This window comes from Ochotona curzoniae, unplaced genomic scaffold, assembly GCF_017591425.1.
Source record: "Ochotona curzoniae isolate NIBS_2020 unplaced genomic scaffold, NIBS_Ocur_1.0 contig_899, whole genome shotgun sequence".
NCBI classification, from domain to species: Eukaryota; Metazoa; Chordata; class Mammalia; order Lagomorpha; family Ochotonidae; genus Ochotona; species Ochotona curzoniae.
This window is the reverse complement of record NW_024466605.1, coordinates 7,859,138-7,878,906: the sequence shown is the minus strand read 5'-3', so window position 1 is coordinate 7,878,906 and position 19,769 is coordinate 7,859,138. Positions and strand designations below refer to the sequence as shown.

At 43.9% G+C, this 19,769-nt stretch overlaps 1 protein-coding gene and 1 non-coding gene across 3 annotated transcripts in view; one reads left to right on the top strand and one right to left on the bottom strand.

Annotated features, from left to right (window-relative positions):
- The window catches only part of GTF2E2 (general transcription factor IIE subunit 2), a 69,158-nt gene that overhangs the window by 7,100 nt on the left and 42,289 nt on the right, over positions 1-19,769 (bottom strand). For both annotated transcript variants that reach the window (XM_040994224.1, XM_040994223.1), the window contains 2 exons: positions 19,497-19,679; positions 15,759-15,852 (listed from right to left, as the gene is read on the bottom strand). In XM_040994224.1, the coding sequence (XP_040850158.1) occupies positions 15,759-15,852; positions 19,497-19,679 (277 nt within the window). The remainder of the gene's footprint in view (positions 1-15,758; positions 15,853-19,496; positions 19,680-19,769) is intronic.
- LOC121165591 lies at positions 14,604-14,711 on the top strand. Its single transcript, XR_005885293.1, has one exon. It is a non-coding gene; the product is annotated as a small nucleolar RNA U13 (small nucleolar RNA).

Below are 19,769 nucleotides of genomic sequence, written 5' to 3'. Positions count from 1 at the left end.
AATGAAAAGATTCTGCACAGCAAAAGCAGCTGCAGATTGAATGGGGTTAATACCTGAAACATACAAGAAACACATACATACACAAACCAACCTAACTAAAAATTGAGCAAAAAACCCAATATGACTTTTATTAAAAAAAAAAAAAAAGAAAAAGAAAAGTAATAAAGATATGAAAAATGTTCATAGTAGGGAAACGCAAATTAAAATCACAATGGAGTATCATCTCACACCTCTCTCCCTTATACTCTGTTTCTCAATAATACTTTTAGGGCCGGAGTTGTAGAGTAAGAATTAATACACTGGTAGGGATGCTGGTCCCCTATACCAGAGTACCTAGGTAGGTTCCAGTCCCAGCTCCTCTATCCAATCCAGCTCCCTAACGCACATGTGGGAGTAAGCAAATGATGGCTCAAGTCACTGGATTTCTGTCTCCCACTTGGGAGACCCAGGTAGAGCTTCTGGCTCCTGGCTTTGACCTAACCCAAAACTGGCTGTTGCAGGTGTTTAGGGAGTAAACAATGGGTAGAAGACTGATTTCTCAGCCTTTCAAATAAATAAAAATAAAATAAGCATGATAAGAAAGAATGCCATAAATACATATATTTAAATATCGTACGGTATCCTTTAAGTCTGGATTCATTCATTAAGTATAGCCTTTTTTTTTTTGTTTCCTTTTGAGGGGAAGAGAGTTGAGAAAGTTGGAGATGTACACCTTTTATGAACTGGTTCACTACTCCCCAAAAGTCTGCCAGGATTGGTCACAAAACCCAAGAACCAAAACACACCATCCGGGTCTCCTACATGGGTGGCGGGGACTCAAGCACCTTGACCATCACCTGTTCTCTTAGGATGTGCATCAGCAGGAAGCTGGACTGGAAGCAGAGGCAGGACCTGAACTGGACACTCCAGTACATAATGCAGCCATCTCACATGGCAGCTAAGCAAACTGCAACACAAGGTCCGTCCCACTCTGTTCCTTTCCTCCTGAGCTGAGGGGAGCGCCAGGTTGAATCTCACCAACAGATCATGCTGGGCTGCACGGCGTGGGGGGCTGGGAAAGGGATCTAGGGCATACTGGAGTGGGGGGTCACTGAGGTCATTCTAACAGGTGTGGAATGACTTCTGAGGGCTTTCATGGACCAGGCCACTATACACACAAGTAATTAAGGGAGCTGACACAGGGTAGTTCAGAAAGGAGAATCCGGAGCCTGCCCATATGGGAGTCCTGGGCTAAGTTAGGTAGCACCACTCACCACCTGCCAGCACATGCTAAAAGCTGGAGCTGCGGGACAGGCCTAGCACTGCTAGGTTACAGGTCCCACTGACCATTGTCAGGGCAGGGGACAGACTGTCAGGTTAGACCGCAGCCCCCACAGGAACGTGAGAAAACTGGAGCAGGAGGCGGATTCTGTGGGGGATTTGTCAACTTGTCCTTGCAAAACTGTAGCACCCACTGGTATGTATAAGAGCTGAGGCTGGAGGTGGGCCAAACCAGGCAAGACTGCAGAACTCACAGATACTCACAAGATCAAGGGTTCGGAGCAGGACAGACTGGGCCAGGCTGCCGCACCCACAGGTGCACTCAAGAACTAGGTCCAGTCTATGCTTGGTGTACGCTTGCAATGAAAGAATCTCAACTGAACTTGAACTGCGGTAATGCAATAAGGTGGAGGAATCCACCATGGGGGGAGGGGAGGGGGGAATCCCAATACCTATAAAACTGTCACATAATGCAATGTAATTAATAAGAAAATAAGAAGAAGAAGAAGAAGAAGAACTAGGTCCAGGGGCAGGCCAGGCTAGGTTAGACCACAGCACCTACAGGTACATGTGAGAACTGGTGCTAAAAGTGGAACTGGTACGGGAACTTTGGACACTCTCCTACTATTAATCGTGCGAACTGAGGATGAGCCAGGCCAGACTGGGCCAGTCCGTAGCACCTGTTAGCGCATGAGCAAGCCATGATGGCTTGTAGAAAGGGCTGGGCTACAACACATAGCAGTTCACATGAAAGCTGGGGCTGAGGTGCAGGCAAGGCTGGATCATCTGCTGGTAAGAGCTGGAACTGGGAGCGGGGCCAGGTAGCAGCACCGAGAGGCAAGGAAGGACAGGACTTGAGGCAGGCCAAAGCAAACAAAAAAACAGGGCTGGGGACAGGCTGGGGGGTAGGGTTTGGGAGTTGCCCCAAGAAGGCCACAACACATGCTGATGTGTGTGAGAACTGGGCCTATGGCAGCCTGGGCTAGGCCATATCACCCTACAGTTCTTGTGAGAGGCAGCTGGGGCCAGAACGGACCATGCAGCTATACCTACTGATATACACACTGGCCAATGCAGGTGATGGACTGAACCTGATCCTGCACTGGCTGGCACACACAAAGGAGTCAAGTCTGAGGACTCCCCAGGCAAGGTTTCTTGGAGAACTCCCCAACTAGACTGCTAGACTCAAACCCCAGCCACAGGGAAAATCACAAGATACTTGTAACACATGTATCAGGGCTGGGTCTCCTCAGGTGCTGATGTCCACACACTGCATAGCATGGCCAGAAGCACATGTGGGACCCAACAGCCAGCTCATTTAGAACATCAGAGGACACTGAATGGCAGAGAATGGAAGCAGAAAAGATTGGACAACTCTCTTGGCCAAGCTCTGCAGCAAGTGTCTGGGCCTGTGGATGCACTAAGGTGGACTTGGTTAGCCAATGGACCTTGGGAAATGTTCTCAACCCTGGTACAATGAAGCCAACAACATCTCAGAACTATTAAGACCACTGAAGTAGCACACTCTGAACATTCTTCCCCACATCAGGATCTCTAAGGTGACATCAAATGACTGTCTGCTTCTCCTTGTGCTAATGCAGTTGGACAGCAAGGAGCAGGCCTCCTTTCCACATTCCCTACCTTACACCTGCAGACACAGGAGGAAGGAAAAAAATAAGAAGAACTGAAACATTTATATCACCCACTAAACCATACCCAGTCTAATCATCAGAGGCTCACATGGGCACTTGTCACTCTCAGCTATGCAGACAATATTAAAAATAGATTTAAAAATTTTTAAAAAAGAAGAAACATGAGCTGTTTCTAGTTTTTGTTGTTTACAAAGAAAGTGGAGATAAATACACATAGATTTCAAATTAAGAAAATAGCCAAGGGTTAGATGATTAGGTCATTTTTAACACATATTACATCACATATTATTTACTTTTATTAATTCATTTAACTTTCCAAAGAATGAACACTGGATCTACATTTAATATATAGTGATACTTAAAAAAATAAAGATCTAAATACAATTACTAAAGCTAACTCTTGAAAGAAAAAACTGGAATAAATCTTCATGACCTTTGGTTTATTACACCAAAGCATAGGTTAAAAAAAAAAAACTGGATTTCACCAAAATTAAATTTTTTAATCAAAGAATGGAAGAAAACATTTCCAAAGCATATTTAACCAACATATCTGTACTGTAATCCCATGAATGGCAGGAACCCAACTACTGAACCATCACTGTCGCCTCCCAGGGCTTGCATTAGCAGGAAGCTGGAGTCAGAAGCAGATGCAAGTATAAAGCCAAGACTCTCCAATGCGGGACTATCTTCCCTTCAAGTCTACCTATTTTATATATTTGAAAGGCAGAGTAACAGAGAGAGAGAGAGAGAGAGAGAGAGAGAGAGAGAATCGATCTCCCATCTGCTGATCACTCCCCAGGATCTCTTGGGCAACATCAAATGGCTGTCCACTTCCCACCCAAGGGTGGGTCAGGTCAGCGATGGCAGGAAGCAGGGATTCAAGCACGTGAACCATCACCTGCTACTTCCCAGGATGTGCATCAGCAGGAGCCGGATTAGTGAAATGGGATGAGAGCTTCCCATGGCACCACAATGCCCACCCTGAAAGCATCACAAGTGCCCTCCTTTCACCTGAGACGTCAGGCACACACCCAGACCACTAACTATCATCCCATGGCTTGCAGATGCTACTTAGTTTCCACATCTTTTTTCCCTTTGCATTTCAGGATAATTTGTATTCACAGATCCAAGCCAGAGATTTTCTCTTGGCTACAAGTTTACTGATGAGCTTACTAAATAAAGGCATTCTTCATCACTGTTATTTTGCTTTTTCACGCTGAGGATTTTCATTTACTTTTCCTATAGCCTTTCTCAGCTGAAATACTGTTAACAGATCATGCATGTTGTCTGTCTTTTTCTACTAGAGACCTTAATATTTTAATTCATTATTTTAAACTCCACATCTGGTGGTTTCAGCAACTGTGTCCTAAGGATTTGGTTCTTTTAATGTCATATCTCAACAGTATATTGTTTTTCTTTGCTTCTTTTTATGTCTCAATTTTATTTTTTTCTGAAAGCAGGATATCCTTTGTAGGACAGCTGGAACTAAATAGCTTTTATGCCTGGAAGTGGACACGCCTTTCCTTCGGCCAAATCCTTAGTGTGTAGAGGTTGAGTCAACCTATTGTCAGCATTTGAGTAAGGTCTGGAATTTGTGGCTGCTATGGTTACCACAAAGCACTACCAGCTTAAAGCTCCCCTAGCCATACTAGTGTGGCAGGAGCAGGCTGGGGTATGAGAGGGCTTTTCCCACCATCTGGTTGCTGCATCTCAGGTGTCTGCCTCTCAGAACTCCACAGGTGCTGCCTTTGTGCAGTGGGTGCAAGGGCGAGTGTCCTCTGACACTCTGAGTAAGCCCTGGTCTTAGGCAAACACCCAGCGCCAACAGTGTCCAGGACGTGGCCGCCTCAGGGCTCCTACATTCTCTGCTGAAGTTGTAGGCACAACACATATTCTTGTCCCTCCCCAGGGCTAAAGATTTTCATTCATTTCCCTTTCATAGTGGCTTAAGAATTCTGTCTCATAGAAGAGGGAAGAAAGATACCGACAGAGCTCCCTCTCTTTCCTTAACTATCTACTGTTCCCTCCAGTCTATCATGCAGGACACTCAGTACCTGACCTTAGGCCCAACCTTTTTCATAGGCATCCAGCAACGCCTGGGGATAAGGTCCCTGAGTGAGTGCAAACTTCTGTGTCTGCAGTCCCCACAGGAGAGCTACATTTGCAGGCCACTCCATGCTAGGTGTTTAGTTCATTACAAATTCTAACTTAGCTCTTCTCACTGGTGTTCACTGAGCCTGTCCCATCTTCTCACAACATTGCAATTTCTCACTGAATTTTGGATTAAGTGTCACTGCAACAACTTCGACTTCCGAATAACTCAAGAAGCCCACACATCCGCAAATTTCCAGTGTCTGTTCCATGGGGTGGCAGGGGGACAGAACAGGGATATGAACTATGCTTTTTCAAATTTTCTCCATTCTAAATTTAAAAAAGACAAGCCCTCATCTACCTGCATTTTAGGAGGTAGTGACTAGTTCTACTTGCTACAAATGCAGAGGAAAGAAAAACCTCTGAAATAGACTTAACTCTTGGGCCCAGTGCAGCAACTCAAGTAGCTAATCCTCCCCCTCAAACATTGAGATCCCACATGAGCACTAATCCCCTATGTTCCAGGTGCTCCACTTCCCATCCAGCTCCCTGCTTATGTCCAGGGAAAGCAGTCAAACACAACCCAAAGCCTTAGGACCCATGTGCCTGGAGGAGGCTCCTGGCTTCAGATTGGCTCAGCCCTAGCCACTGCAGCCATTTGAAGAGAGAACCAGCAGACAGAAGATCTTTCTCTGTAAATCTGCCCTTCTGATAAAAAAGAAATGGGGAGAGGGGAGGGAGAAAGAAAACAAACAGACTTAAACTCTAACAGAGCAAAAAAATTATTATTTCAAAATGTATGCCTGAGCAGGCATTTGGTGTAGTAGTTAAAGACATTGCCTGGAGTGCCTGCATCCTATACCCGAGTGTCTGGGGTTGAACCCCAAGTCAATTCCTGTCTCCAGCTTCCTGCCAATGTACACCCTGGGTGGTAGAAGGTGACAGTTCAAGACAGTTCAAAACAATTAACCATGGCGCCAGCACAGTGGCTTGGGCTAATCCTGCAGTGCCCGCACCCCACAGGGGAACCAGTGTGCGTCTCAGCTGCCCCACTTCCTAATTAGCTCCTTGCTTGTGGCCTGGGGAAGCAACACTGGATGACCCAAGACTTTGCGTCCCTGTACCCACATGAGAGACCTGGGGGAAGTTTCTGGCTCCTGGTTTTGAACTGACCCAGCTCTGGACTCTGTGGTCATTTAGCAAATGAAGCAGCAAGCAGAAGACTGGTCTCTCTCTCTCTCTCTGCCTCCCCCCCTTCTCTGTAACTTTTCCAAGTTTAAAAAATATATCCTTTTAAAAGAAATATACAGTTCACCAAAAACCACTATGTGTTTACAAAAATGGAATCAGATAACTAACATGGCCTCATTTCTTTACAATCAATCTAACCGAAATCAAAACTACAAAACCACTGGGTCAGTGTCAAATAAAGCAGCAGCAAGGTGAGCAGCATTGAAACAATAGTATTTTGGACACCATTTAGCTATTCCAATCGTACTAGGAACAGCTCAGCTGCTGCACTCTTACTGTTTTCGGTTCTGCTGCATACTCTGCGCACTTGTATTTACACTGGTAAAGATACAGGACAGGCATCATGCTGCCTGTTTCACAGATGAGGAAGCTCAGACACAAAAACAGCTAAGTCTCTTCCCCAAACCAGTCAAGCTGAGAAGGACGATGAAATCTGACTTAGACTGGATTCTTGACTTTACAATTCTGTGCTGTCTTTAAACATGGTTCTGATTCAAGAAAGGAAGTCAATCTGTGAAATAAGATGTGTTACCTAAGTCCAATCACTCCATGATCACGTCTCTATTTGATTTAAAAAAAAAAAAATTGACATGGGCCTGACACCAAAACCTAGTGGCCAAAATCCTCACCTTGTACATGCTGGGTTCCTATATGAGCGCCAGCTTGTGTCCTGGATGCTCCACTTCCCACCCAGCTCCCTGCTTGTGGCCTGGGAAAGCAGTTTAGGACGGCCCAAAGCCTTGGGACCCTGCACCTGCATGGGAGACCTGGAAGAAGCTCCTGGTTCCTGGTTTGGATCAGCTCAGCTCTGACTGCTGCAGCCACTTTGGAGAGTGAACCAGCGGACAGAAGGTCCCTCTCACTGCCTCCCCTTCTCCTTGTAATTCCAACTTTGCAAAAAAAAAAAAAAAAAGAATAATTCTTTTTAAAAGATGACTACAATAAATCCTCTCCCTACAGCTCATTCTAGAATAAGTACTTTAATGACAGTCAAGAATACATCTGCATGCCAGAAAGCTTGCTCATTCAACATTTCTATGGTGAAGACCGCCACCTAGTGAGCAAAAGCAAAAATGTTCCACATTACAATCGGGGCACTGAGAAAAACAATGTTAAAAAACAACCCATTTTTCCCCAGACATCATGAACAGGACTGTTTTTAAATTAGTAATTTATATAGTAAAGACATTTCGCTGGCTTATGTTTCAGATACCTGTACATGGCTGCTTTCCTTCCAGTGCTCTACAGCACCACACGAACACCAAATAAACACTATCCAACATGTTATACTAGACAGATGCTCCTTGATTTGCCATTGTGACATATGAATAAACCCACCATAAGCTGGAACTATTTTTATTAAGATTTATCATTATTATTGCAAAGGTAAATTTTACAGGGATAAAAGCAGACAGAAAGATCTTCCATCTGCTGGTTCACTCCCCAAGTGACCCCAATGGGTAGAGCTAAGCCAATCCGAAGCCAGAAACCAGGAGCCTCTTCTGGGTCTCCCATGCGGGTGCAGGGTCCCAAGGCTTTGGGCTGTCTTTTACTGCTTTCCCAGGCCACAAGCAGGGAGCTGAGTGGGAGGTGCTGTGGCTGAGGCAAACGAGAGTCCATATTCCTGATGCTTGAAAGACAAGGATTTAGTCACTAGGCAATCATGCCAGGCCCAAGAAGAAAATATTTTAAGTTGAAAATGCAAGTGCTAACCATAAAATTGAGAAATACTTCAGCATTCCCACGCTATTTCACCCCCTCAGCCTACTAAAACCTTACTCATGTTGATATTCCTTGCAGCACTGTCAAGTGACAATAAAATGGAACTTGAAGATTAAATATTTCACTTCTGTTTATTATAAAGATAAATTGTATCTTTAAACCAGTTCTGAACCAAGGCAAGCCTGTCCTCCAAGGGAGATATGTCTAGACACAAGCCTGGTTGTTGCACTGTGGGGACGCTTTGGGTGTGCACCCAAAGATGTTGGATGCATACCCCACAATGCATAGTCAACCCTCATCCTGGAAACATCAGCCCCAGCGTCAATACCACCAAGTTGAAAACCCTGCTTAGGTGCAAGGCTGCTGGCCAGAGACCCTGCATGCTGTATCTCTGTGCCTGCGTGAGCTTCCGAGTCCGGCTTCCTGGATGAAGACAAGATGGCTCAAGCAGTTGGACCCTGGTCACTCACTGAGTTTCAGATTCCCAGCTTCAGCTGCGGCTAGAGAATGAACCAGCAGAGGCAGGGGCTTGATCTTGCTTTATTTTCTTCTTACCCTCTTTTTTTTTTTTTCCTAAAACAACCTTGTTTAGCCCCCACCGCTTTTTCTGTAACAACACACTGATAAAAACATTATTTTACAATAATAGCCTACCAAGCAAAGTGTGTCTTGCGCTGTTTGAATACATACAATTCCTAGAATTTTCTAGGAAATGTATTCTGCATAGAATACAGAATTTATCTTTAGAAATCAAACGTAAATTACACTTTGTATAATTTTTTATTTTCACAAGATTTCTGACTATTCAAGACAAACAACAGATATGGTACATAAGCTGCCAATACACCAAACCTGTACTAGCCACCTTGTAGCTGTCTCACCATGGCGACTCAATATACAAGTGGATGACAGGGAGTTCAAGAAAACATAATGGAATCTCATTTTGATGCAGAATTGTGAAATGCATATAGTGTTTTAATGAATACATATGGATTACTCAGATATACCTTGAACGGCTGGCTTCATCTTAATCAGGCCTTAACTCAATTCATCTTTTCCCAAAGTGTTGTCTCTGAAATCGATCCATTTTCCCATTGCTACACAAGCACAGCATCAGTTCATTTATATCCCTCCTAGAATTTTACATACACTGTTACATTTTTTAAATTTTGGAGGTGTTCTCTCGGTTCCCCTCTCAAATATTTATTGAGGGGCCAGCATTGCGGTACAGTGAGTTAATCGGCTAACATCCCATGCAGGTGTCAGTGAGTCCGGACTGCCCCATGACCTGCAGATACCCATCTGCTGACGCACCTGGGTAATAGTGGACAGCGCTGAAGTCTCAGACCCCACAACCTACGTGAGGAGACCGATGGAACTGCAGGCGCCTGTCTTCAGCCTGGCCCAGCCCGAGCCAGGCAGGCAAAAGAGAAATGGAAGATCATCTCCCTCTCCACAACTCTACCCTGGCTCCATCTCTCTGTCCCCACCTGGGCCCACCTCTGCCTTTCAAGATTTGTTGTTTGCTTTTTTTTTTTTAACCTGAAATGAATAGACTCACAATAAGTATTAATAGGAAGTGTTAAGAAGTAAAAAGACTGTAGAGAATAAGAATAAAAGTGAATCATAAAATTTTCAAACAAGTAACAGAACACTACACAAAAAAGACAACATAAAAGAACACAGAGTTGTTTCAAAAAGTTAGTCAATAGCACCAGCATCTTGGTGCAGTGCATTGAACTGCTGTTTGGGACAATGGCATTACATATCAAAGGTCAGGTCTAAGTTCCGGCTACTTGGCTTCTGATCCAGCCACCTGCTAACACACCCAGCAACCAGCAGATAATGACTCCAGTGCTGGGTCACCATCACCACATGGAACAAAGAACCGGACAGTGTGCCTGGCTCCTGGTTTTGGCTCAATCCAATACTGGCTTTCTCCATCCTTTTCTCTTTCATTCTCCCCAATTTTCAAATAAGTAAACACCTTTTTAAAAGACAAAAATAAATTTAAAAGCCAATTCTATGTTATCTACAAAGAAATATCTGAAAGAAAAGCTATAGGTACAAAGCAAAAGTCAAATATTTCAAAAGAAAGAAAAGCAGTTTCACTAATACCTGACAAAGTTGAACTTCAAATAATAGTAAGGACAAGTACAACCTGAGTCTAGGAGTGGACCTGGTGGGCAAGCTTAGGAAACTCCCTTAGTGGGTCATCACTCCCGCTGATGAGAATGTGGTTCAGGCCTGGGTGCGGGTCAGGCCAGCAAGAGTGTGATGTGGTTCTGGAGGGGGGCGGACCAGACAGGACTGGGCCAGCCTTAGCCTTAGTCTACTGGCAAGTACAGGAGCCAGCCTGGAGTATGGGTCATGCCAGGCTAGACTATCACACTTATCGGTTTGCATGAGCCAGGGATGGAGCAAACTGGGCAGGGCTAGGCTGTAGCACCCGCCAGCAAGAGCTGGGATGGGGCTGGGACAGATCAAGCTACAAGATGGCTAAAGTCAAGACAGAAGATGGATTATGCCAAGCTGGATCAGAGCAACCACTGGCATGCCTGGTTGGAAGTTAATGGAACACCTTAGCTGGTCTGTAGCTCCTACTGGTTAGCATGAGAGCTGGAATGGCAGCAGCAATCTGGGATAGACATAATTGCAGCGTGCCTGAGCACAGGTGTGGACTGGGCCTGGAGTGTACCAGACTGGGCTAGACTCCAGCACCCTCTGGTGCTTGTGACAGCCAGGGTGAGTGCAGAACAGGCTGGGTTAGGTCTCTGCTCCCAGTGAACTCTGCGAAAGACGTATCTAGATGGAGACCAGGTATGGCTGGGCTATAGCAACCAACAGTAAGAATCGGAATGGGTGCGGCTTGCTGGGCAAGGTCACTGTTTCTGTCAGGACAGGAAGTGAACCAAGTCAGCCTGGGCCAAGGGCCACCTGAGTGCACAACTGCCACTAGGAGGCCTGATAGACGAATTTGGGAAACTCCTCTGTCAGGATGCAATCCCACCAGGTGAGGACAAGAACCAAGACTGAGAGCAGCACAGACCAGACCTGCCAGCATACATGTGGGTCAGGTCAAAATGGGCCAGTTCATAACACCCAATGGCAGTTGTGAGAACCAGGACAGGATGCAGACCGGCCAGATCAAGCCATAACAACAGCTGAACTAGCTTAGTATAGGGACTGAGGGTTGGCCGCACTGAACCAAGCTGCAGCACCCATGAGCATGAGCTAGAATAGAAGGCAGACTGAGCCAGGTAAGGCTACAGCACTCCATTGCCAAGGTGAGGAGAGCCATGCCAGACTAGGCCACAGCACCCAAGAGCACACATTAAGACCCAAGTGATGGGCGAGACCTGTATGAGAGCTGTGGGGACCTCCGTTGCTGGGCCACTGTTGCCACTGGTGAGTGTGAGAACTAAGATCAGAGGCAGCCCAGGTCAGGCAGGGCTACAACACCTGTTGGCCTGCATGTAAGCTGGGTTAGGAGGAGAGCCAGGGCTAACCGACTGAACCCACTGGTGTATTCATGGCCAGAGTAAGTGCAGGCTGGTTGGGCTTCACTGCAGCATCAGCTGGCAAGTTGTGGGAGTAGGGGCAAATCCTGGTCCTGGCTCCTAGCTTCAGATCAGCTCAACTCTGGCCATTACAGCCACTTGAGGAGTGAACCAGCAGAAGATCTGTTTCTCTTTCTCTCTATAAATCTGACTTCCCAATAAAATAAATAAATTTTAAAAAAAGAAAAAAGAAACATATATAACCAAACAAAGGTCATTCCAGGAGTGTAAGCATAGGTTGGCACAAAAAAATTAATAACATATTTCACCATGTATTAAGTAACTCAGGAACAAGGATTATTCTAGAATTATTGTATAAATATCCTGATTTGTATGGCTGCTTTAACACAAGAGTATGTAGAATTTCTTTCTGAATATGTGACATCTTAAAATTGGGGAGCAGGGTCAGCAAGGATAGTAAAGATTCTCATTTTGTCCCTATCAGCCAAGTTATATGGAAATGGAGAAAAGCTGAGACCAACAAAGACCACACAAAATGACACTTTTCATGGGCAGTGTTAAGGAAACAGAAGCATGGGTGAAGGATGCACATACAGACAAAACTGGATGAAGTCAGAACAACAGTATTCACAAGAAGCACAACAAAGAGGCCGAGAAAATGAGAATGACTTGGTGTGAGGATTAGGAGTGCATCGTGTATCCCAAAGTGTCCCAATGGAATACTGTTAAGAGGAGTTTCCAGTTCCACACTGCACTCTCTAAGCAGATGTGCGGCACTATGCTGCCACCTCCTGAGCAGACTTAACACTAACATCTGAGGATAGTTAAAGGTGCTGTGGTAGATTACAGAATCAAAACTAAAAGAAGTTGTATCAAGAGAAGGAAGAGAGGTGCTACAACAGAGAGATAAGAGTAAAAGATGTTAAGAAAAAAATACCAACAGTAGAGATTTTTTTCTTTATGAACTTAGAAAAATCATGTTTTACTAGCTTTCATAAAAGCAAAATATCTAGTATAGGATACTAAAAGCAATACAAATTTGCTGAATAGTTCCTCAAACTTTTTTCAATAGGCACCTACCACTACCATATACAGAAAAGAGTCATGGCTTGCTTGAAAAAGAAAAAAAATGCTTTGCTGGGCCTGGCCCAGAAGTCCACAAACTAAAGTCCTCACCTTGCATGCACCAGGATCCCATATGGGCACTAGTTCTAATCCCAGCAGCCCCGCTTCCCATCCAGCTCCCTGTTTGTGACCTAGGAAAGCAGTCAAGGATGGCCCAAAGCCTTAGGACCCTGCACCTGCATAGACCAGGAAGAGGCTCCCGGCTCCTGGCTTCAGATCAGCTCAGCTCCGGCCACTGCAGCCACTTAGGGAGTGAATCAGCAGATGGAAGATCTTCTTCTCTGTCTCTCCTTTTTTCTGTATATATGCCTTTCCAATAAAAACAAATCTTTTAAAAAAAATTGTTAGAAAAAGGAACACAGAGGAACTGAAATTAATAAACATCTACTGAGAACCAACTAACTCAAGGTACTAAATCAGGATTTCCACAAAAAAAACACAATAGTGTGTTTCCTGAAACAAATTATGGTCACCCCCCCCCAAAATTTATGGCCATCGAAGTCACTTTAAGCCAACAAAAGCCCAAAGCATTAGCATCACAAGCCTGAAAATCCATAGCCATGAAACATTTACAAGAAAAGTTTAAGATTATTTTATCCCCAACCGAGGTTGCCTTGTTCACAGGTAAGTGTTACACTGCTGGCAGATAAGCAGCTAAGGCTGCTGGGCATTCTGGACCTGGTTAATGCTAACTGTGTTAACTGTACCAGTGTGCCAGCATATTCTATTTCTTCTCTTTTCTTTTTCTTTTTTTTTTTTTAAGATATGTGAAGAAGGCTTGGGGCGGGCCTGGTGAGACATTATTGGGGATCGCCCCAACTAGGTCACAGCACAGCACCTGCTAATGTGCGAAGACAAGGCTTGTGGCAGGCTGGGTTGGGCTGGGCTGGGCCACTGTACGCATCAGTTAGTGTGAGAGATGGGGTTATAGGTAAAACTGACCAGGCAGTTGCACTCACCAGTATGTGTTGGCTGGTGCAGGAGATGGATAAAACCTGATTCTGCAATGGCTGGCACACACAAGAGTCAAGTCTGAGGTCATCCCAGACGAGATTTCTTGGGGCACACCCCAACTAGATGGCTTGACTCAAACCCGGCCATAGGGAAAACCACAATGCATGTGGTCCAACCCTGGAGTGCATGTGTCAGGACGGATGCCTGTGACGTGGACATGTTTAGATACACGTGGGGGATAGGACACTCAGCTCATCTGGGATATCACAGGGACGTTGTCGAATGCCTCCTCATAAAATGAAAAGCAGAACAGTTGGACCACACTTTGGCCAAGCTTTCTAATATGTTCCTGGGCCTGTGGATGCACTAAGGTGGACTCGACAGCCAACAGACCTTGGAAAGATTTTCTCAACCCTGACGAAGCAAAGCCAACGACATCTAAGAACTATCAAAACCACTCAAGTAAGAGCTCTGAGACACTCTTCTTCCCACATCAGGGTCTCTAAGACATCATCAAATGACAGACCCCCAATCCCAAGGGTGCTGATGTATTTCGACATCCTCCTTCCCACCCTGCAGACACAGGAGAAAATAAGAACTGAAGATGGAAGATCTTTCTCTCCTTTCTGTAAATGTCTTTCCAATAAAAAAAAAAACCGGGCCTGGCGCGGTGGCGCAAGTGGTTAAAGGTCCTCGCCTTGCACGCCCAGGATCCCATATGGGTGCCGGTTCTAATCCCGGCAGCCCCGCTTCCCTTCCAGCTCCCTGCCTGTGGCCTGGGAAAGCAGTCGAGGACGGCCCAAAGCTTTGGGACCCTGCACCTGCGTGGGAGACCCGGAAGAGGCTCCTGGCTTCAGATCGGCATAGTATCGACCCGTTGCGCTCACTTGGGGAGTGAATCATCGGACGGAAGATCTTCCTCTCTGTCTCTTCTCTGTGTATATCCGCCTTTCCAATAAAAAAATAATAAAAATAAATCTTTTTAAAAAAAAAAACCATTTTTTAAAATAAATCTTAAAAATAAAAGATCCTTTTATTGTTCATAAGCATGATGACTGGGTTGACACATGGCTGTGTGATGACATGTGTGACCCTCCCAACCTTGTTACGATGTCAGCACATTAGCCGTCCAACATGGAAAAAAAGAACAAAGACCATACCCAGATGACATGAAACCCCGCCAGCTCTGCTAAGCCAACAGAAAACTTCGAGTACTTCACCAAAAGATGAACAGGAGGACAGGTTGAACAACACTGCAGGCCAGGCTCTATTACAAACACCTGGGTCTGAGGGCACACTGAAGTAGACAAGGATAGTCAACAGGCCTTAGAAAGAATTCCTCACCGCTGGTGTAATGAAACCTACAACTTCTCAGAACAACCATGATCACTTACATAACATAGTTGGAACATTCTTCCCCACATCAAGGCCTGAAACGCAATGGCAAACAGCCATCTCCACCCCTGGGTGACAAAGCAGTGTGACAGCAAGGAGTGGTGCACTTTCTCCCTCCCTCCAGGACACAGGAGGGAAAACTGAATAATCTGGTTCACCTACCTTCACCTTCTCATCTTCATAATAAATATTAAATTAAAAAAAACATAAATGTACAGTAAATTACTACTGTATTTTCCTATCCTTGCACTAAACTACCTGAATAAACAAATTTTTCATCAGGAAACTATCAACATTTTTCATGACAAATACTGACCAAGTCTTTAAAACCAAAACCTTAATACAGTCATCACACATTTAGCAGGAGACAGCACACAGCTTAGCATTCAACTCTATAAATGCTACCAAAAAAAAAATTGCTCCGTTCTTACCCAGACTGAGAACTGCAAGATTCCTAAGTAATCAGAATACCATTCACCAACACAAGCTTACTCTATCTACTGTCATGCATCAAGTATTCCTATCAGGATATGATGATACATTTGCAAAGCTGATAAAGAAATAAACTCCTATTTTGTACAAACTGAGTCATAAATTTAACTACTATACTATGACTGCAAATACAATCACCCTAAAATATTTCTAATCAATATTTCAAACTAGATGCAGGGGACACTGCATCTCTAAGAGGAGATAATGCTGTAAAAAAAGCAGCAAATTAGAAATGCTATCATCCTAAAGTAATATACTTGTAAGCTAACTAACGTTTCTACACAGAAAGGCTCACCTTCATCCACAGAAAACTGACAGCTTTTGTCATTGAAGAAAAGTATCTTCTTCTTATCAGGGCGATTTACAAAAAGTATCTGGTCCCCTAAAGCCTGAAAGATTTAAAAAAAAAAAAAAAGAGTTAAAGCAGGAAGATAAAGACTTCACTTGCTGCACAGGACCTCAGGGTTCCATCAGGGTCTGTAGGAACACAACCTCAATTTTTCAATTTTCAAATAACTGAAGTTTGGATTTTTTCTATTTTCCCTTTTTTTTTTTTAAACAGAATAAAATTTGCACCGTATGTTGCATCCAGCAGCTGGGATACCCACATCCCACACTCACTAACCAGAGTATGGGGTTCCTTCCAGGCTTCACCTCCAGGTTCCCGTTTCCTGCTGATGCAGAATGAAGACCCTGAGAGGCAGAGAGGACAGCTCAATATAGCTGGGTTCCTGCCTCCCCGATGCTGGCAACCCGGATGCCATTCTTGCCTGGCCCCAAGAAGCTACAGTGAACCAGCAGCAGATGGGAGCTGTGTTTCTGCCTCTCAAATACATAAACCTTGATCTTTATTGCAACTACTATTCAGATACACTGCAAATTACAAAGGTATTTATTAAATTTAAGTAGTGTTCTTACTTTTATCTCTACCTTGAAACATTTTGGTACTTAAATATCAATTATTTTCAATTGTATTTTAAAATAGCTTATAGAGTTTTAAAAAAATTGGAAGGGACCCAGCGCGGTGGCGCAAGTGGTTAAGGTCCTCGCCTTGCACGCCCAGGATCCCATATGGGCGCTGGTTCTAATCCCGGCAGCCCCGCTTCCCTTCCAGCTCCCTGCCTGTGGCCCGGGAAAGCAGTCAAGGACGGCCCAGAGCTTTGGGACCCTGCACCCGCGTGGGAGACCCAGAAGAGGCTCCTGGCTTCGGATCGGATTGGCATAGCATTGGCCGTTGCGCTCACTTGGGGAGTGAATCATCGAACGGAAGATCTTCCTCTCTGTCTCTCCTCTCTGTATATCCGCCTTTCCAATAAAAACATAATAAAAATAAATCTTAAAAAAAAAATTGGAAGAATTAAGTCACCTAAAAGTATGACACAACAGTAACTAAACAACCATCTTCTCTCTTTTTAAAATATTTATTTCTTTGAAAAGCAGAATGAAGAGAAAGGAGACACAGAGCATTACCCATCCCCAGGCTCACTCCCAAACAGGCCAAAGCCAGAAGCTTCATCCAGGTCTTCCACACTGGAGCAGGGCCCACGCACCCAGGCCATGTTCCAGTGCTTTCCCAGGAACATTAGCAAGGAGCTGGATGGAAAGCAGAGCAGCCAGGACACGGTCCTAACAGACAGACTTAACCAGCTATGACAAGCACCAGCCTCTATCCTTCAGTTTTCTTACTGCTTTAATCAAAGCACTACACAATCCTTCCAGAAGATACACAAGAAGACAGTCATTCGTTTTCTTTCCCTGCACCTAGTCCCAGTCACTATGGCTATCTGGGGAGTAACCCAGTGCATGGATGATAAGTCTCTCCCTCTCTCTTGGATTTTCAAATAACTGAATCTTCAGAGGTATCTATACACTCATGTTGGCAGCAGCATTACTGCCGAAGCAATAAAGCAACCAAAGTGTCCACCTACAAGATGAGTAGACAAAACATGGCATATACACAAAATGGAATATTACTTAGCTTAAAAAGGGGGGGAGGGGAAAATCCCAACATACACTATAACATTGCTGAACCCTTCAGGACATTATGCTGCCAAATACAAGATAATTCCACTAAGATTACTGAAAGTATCTGTAGTAGTCAAACTCAAACAGAATGGTGATTTCCAGAGACTGTAGGAAGGGAAGGAATGGAACAGCTGTATGAGGGGTGCAGAGTTTGTTTTGTAAAAGCAAAAAAGGTTTGGAGATTTTCTGCATCACAATATAAATGCTTATTACTGCTGAATTATAAACTTAAAAAATGATTAAGCTCTTAAAATTTGCTGCATCTCTTTTAATTTCTAGAAAGAATCCTAAAAAGTACATGATTCAATACAACAACTTTTTAAACAGATTTAGAAGTATCACTTATTTGGCTTACTACACAAAATGGTGTAAAAAAAAAAAAAAAACACCAAAAACTCAGAAACATAATGCATGTAGGAAAAGGTTATTTTCTTTTTTTCAATTACAGAACCGTTTTTATTGGAGATATCTATCTAACACAAAAAAAATACTACTGACATCAGTATAAGCATAAGGCTGATGCAAATCTCTCATACAATTTCTGTCCTGTCCTCAGAAAGATGTTTTTTTTTTTAACTTTTTTAAATTATCATTTTATGGTACAGTTCCACAGACCCCAAGACTTCCCTTACCCTCTCCCAAAATCTCCTCCCACAACCCACTGATTTCCTCAATATTATTACTAACGTATAGTTCTTCATAGACAGTCATATGTCCAGCATTGTGGGCATGGACAATGGCAGAGTCCAGCATCCTATGGTAAGATATAGTAGAGTTTCCATTGGGAGTCCATCTTGATTCTCTCAATACAACAATTAAAATTAATGCATCACATCACAAATGCTGAGCAGCCTAACAGAGTGTACTGGCGATCAATTTTATTACCAGACAAGTCCCAGGTAACAGTTACTAAGAGATGGGTAATCTAGAACAGTCACAGATTTTCTTCTTTCTGATTTTCTCACTTTTGCATAATTCTCTGTGTTCCTTGCTAGTCATTCAAAGCAAGTGTAATTTTTAAAAATGACACTGATAGCTTCCACCTCCACCAATAACTGAAAAGGTTATACAGATGAGATTTAACTGATAAATTACTTAAGATAAAACACAGCTTCATTTTTTAAAAAACAGAATAAAGAATTGAGAGTTTCAAATAATTTGGAAATAACTCCTACCTGAAAATAAGAAAGGCTATATGCTCTCATAACCTCTTCAGAAAGAGGCTCACCACTACCCAGGTATACATGAAGGAGACTTTAAAAAAATCTTTAAAAATCACGTTTAATATGTTTAAAACCAGAACATAATTTCTTAAAAGATTTATTTATTTTTATTGGAATGGCAGATATACAGAGAGGAGGAAAGACAGAGAGGAAGATGTTCTGTCGGATGATTCACTCCCCAAGTGAGCGCAACGGCCGATGCTATGCCAATCCGAAGCCAGGATCCAGGAACTTCTTCTGGGTCTCCCACATGGGTGCAGGGTCCCAAAGCACTGGGCTATCCTTGACTGCTTTCCCAGGCCACAAGCAGGGAGCTGAATGGGAAGTGGAGCTGCCGGGACTAGAACTGGCGCCCATATGGGATCCCATCGAGTTCAAGGTGAGGACCTCAACCGCCAGGCCATGCAGCTGAGCCCCAGAACATAATTTTTAACATGTATTTATTTGCTTAAAAGTCAGAATTATAGAGGAACAGGGAAAGATATTGTTCATCTAGTCTTTCAGTCTCCATATGCCCACAACAGCCAGGGCAGGACCAGGCTGACACCAAGGGCTTCATGAAGGCCTCCTTTGTGGAGGCAGGAGCCCAGTACTGGAGCCACCTTCTGCTGTTTTTTTCCCAAGCTATTAGCAAAGAGCCGGGTAGGAAGTAGAGCAGCAAGTACATGAACAAATGCCTATGAGATGCTTGAATCACAGGTGGTGCAACCTTCTATATCATAACATTGGCCCCAAAACCAAGACACTAATTCAAACTGCTTATTAAGAGAGAGAAAACAGATTACCTTGACAGCTTTCTGGGAATTTGGCAGTGCTTCTTCTATGTCTTCTAAGAGAATTCCTCCTAATCCTCGCTGGTCATGCTGATCTAGGAGCCTCAGGAGGGCCTTCTTATCTTTTATGTCATACTTTGGCTTGAAGGCATATTTCCCATCTACTACTTCGATTTTGGGATTGTTGACTAATGCCTGTAACCATGATACAATTTGGACATATTAATAAAAACAAAACTGCTTATCAAATTCTCATTATTTTAACTATAACACTACCCAAGGTAG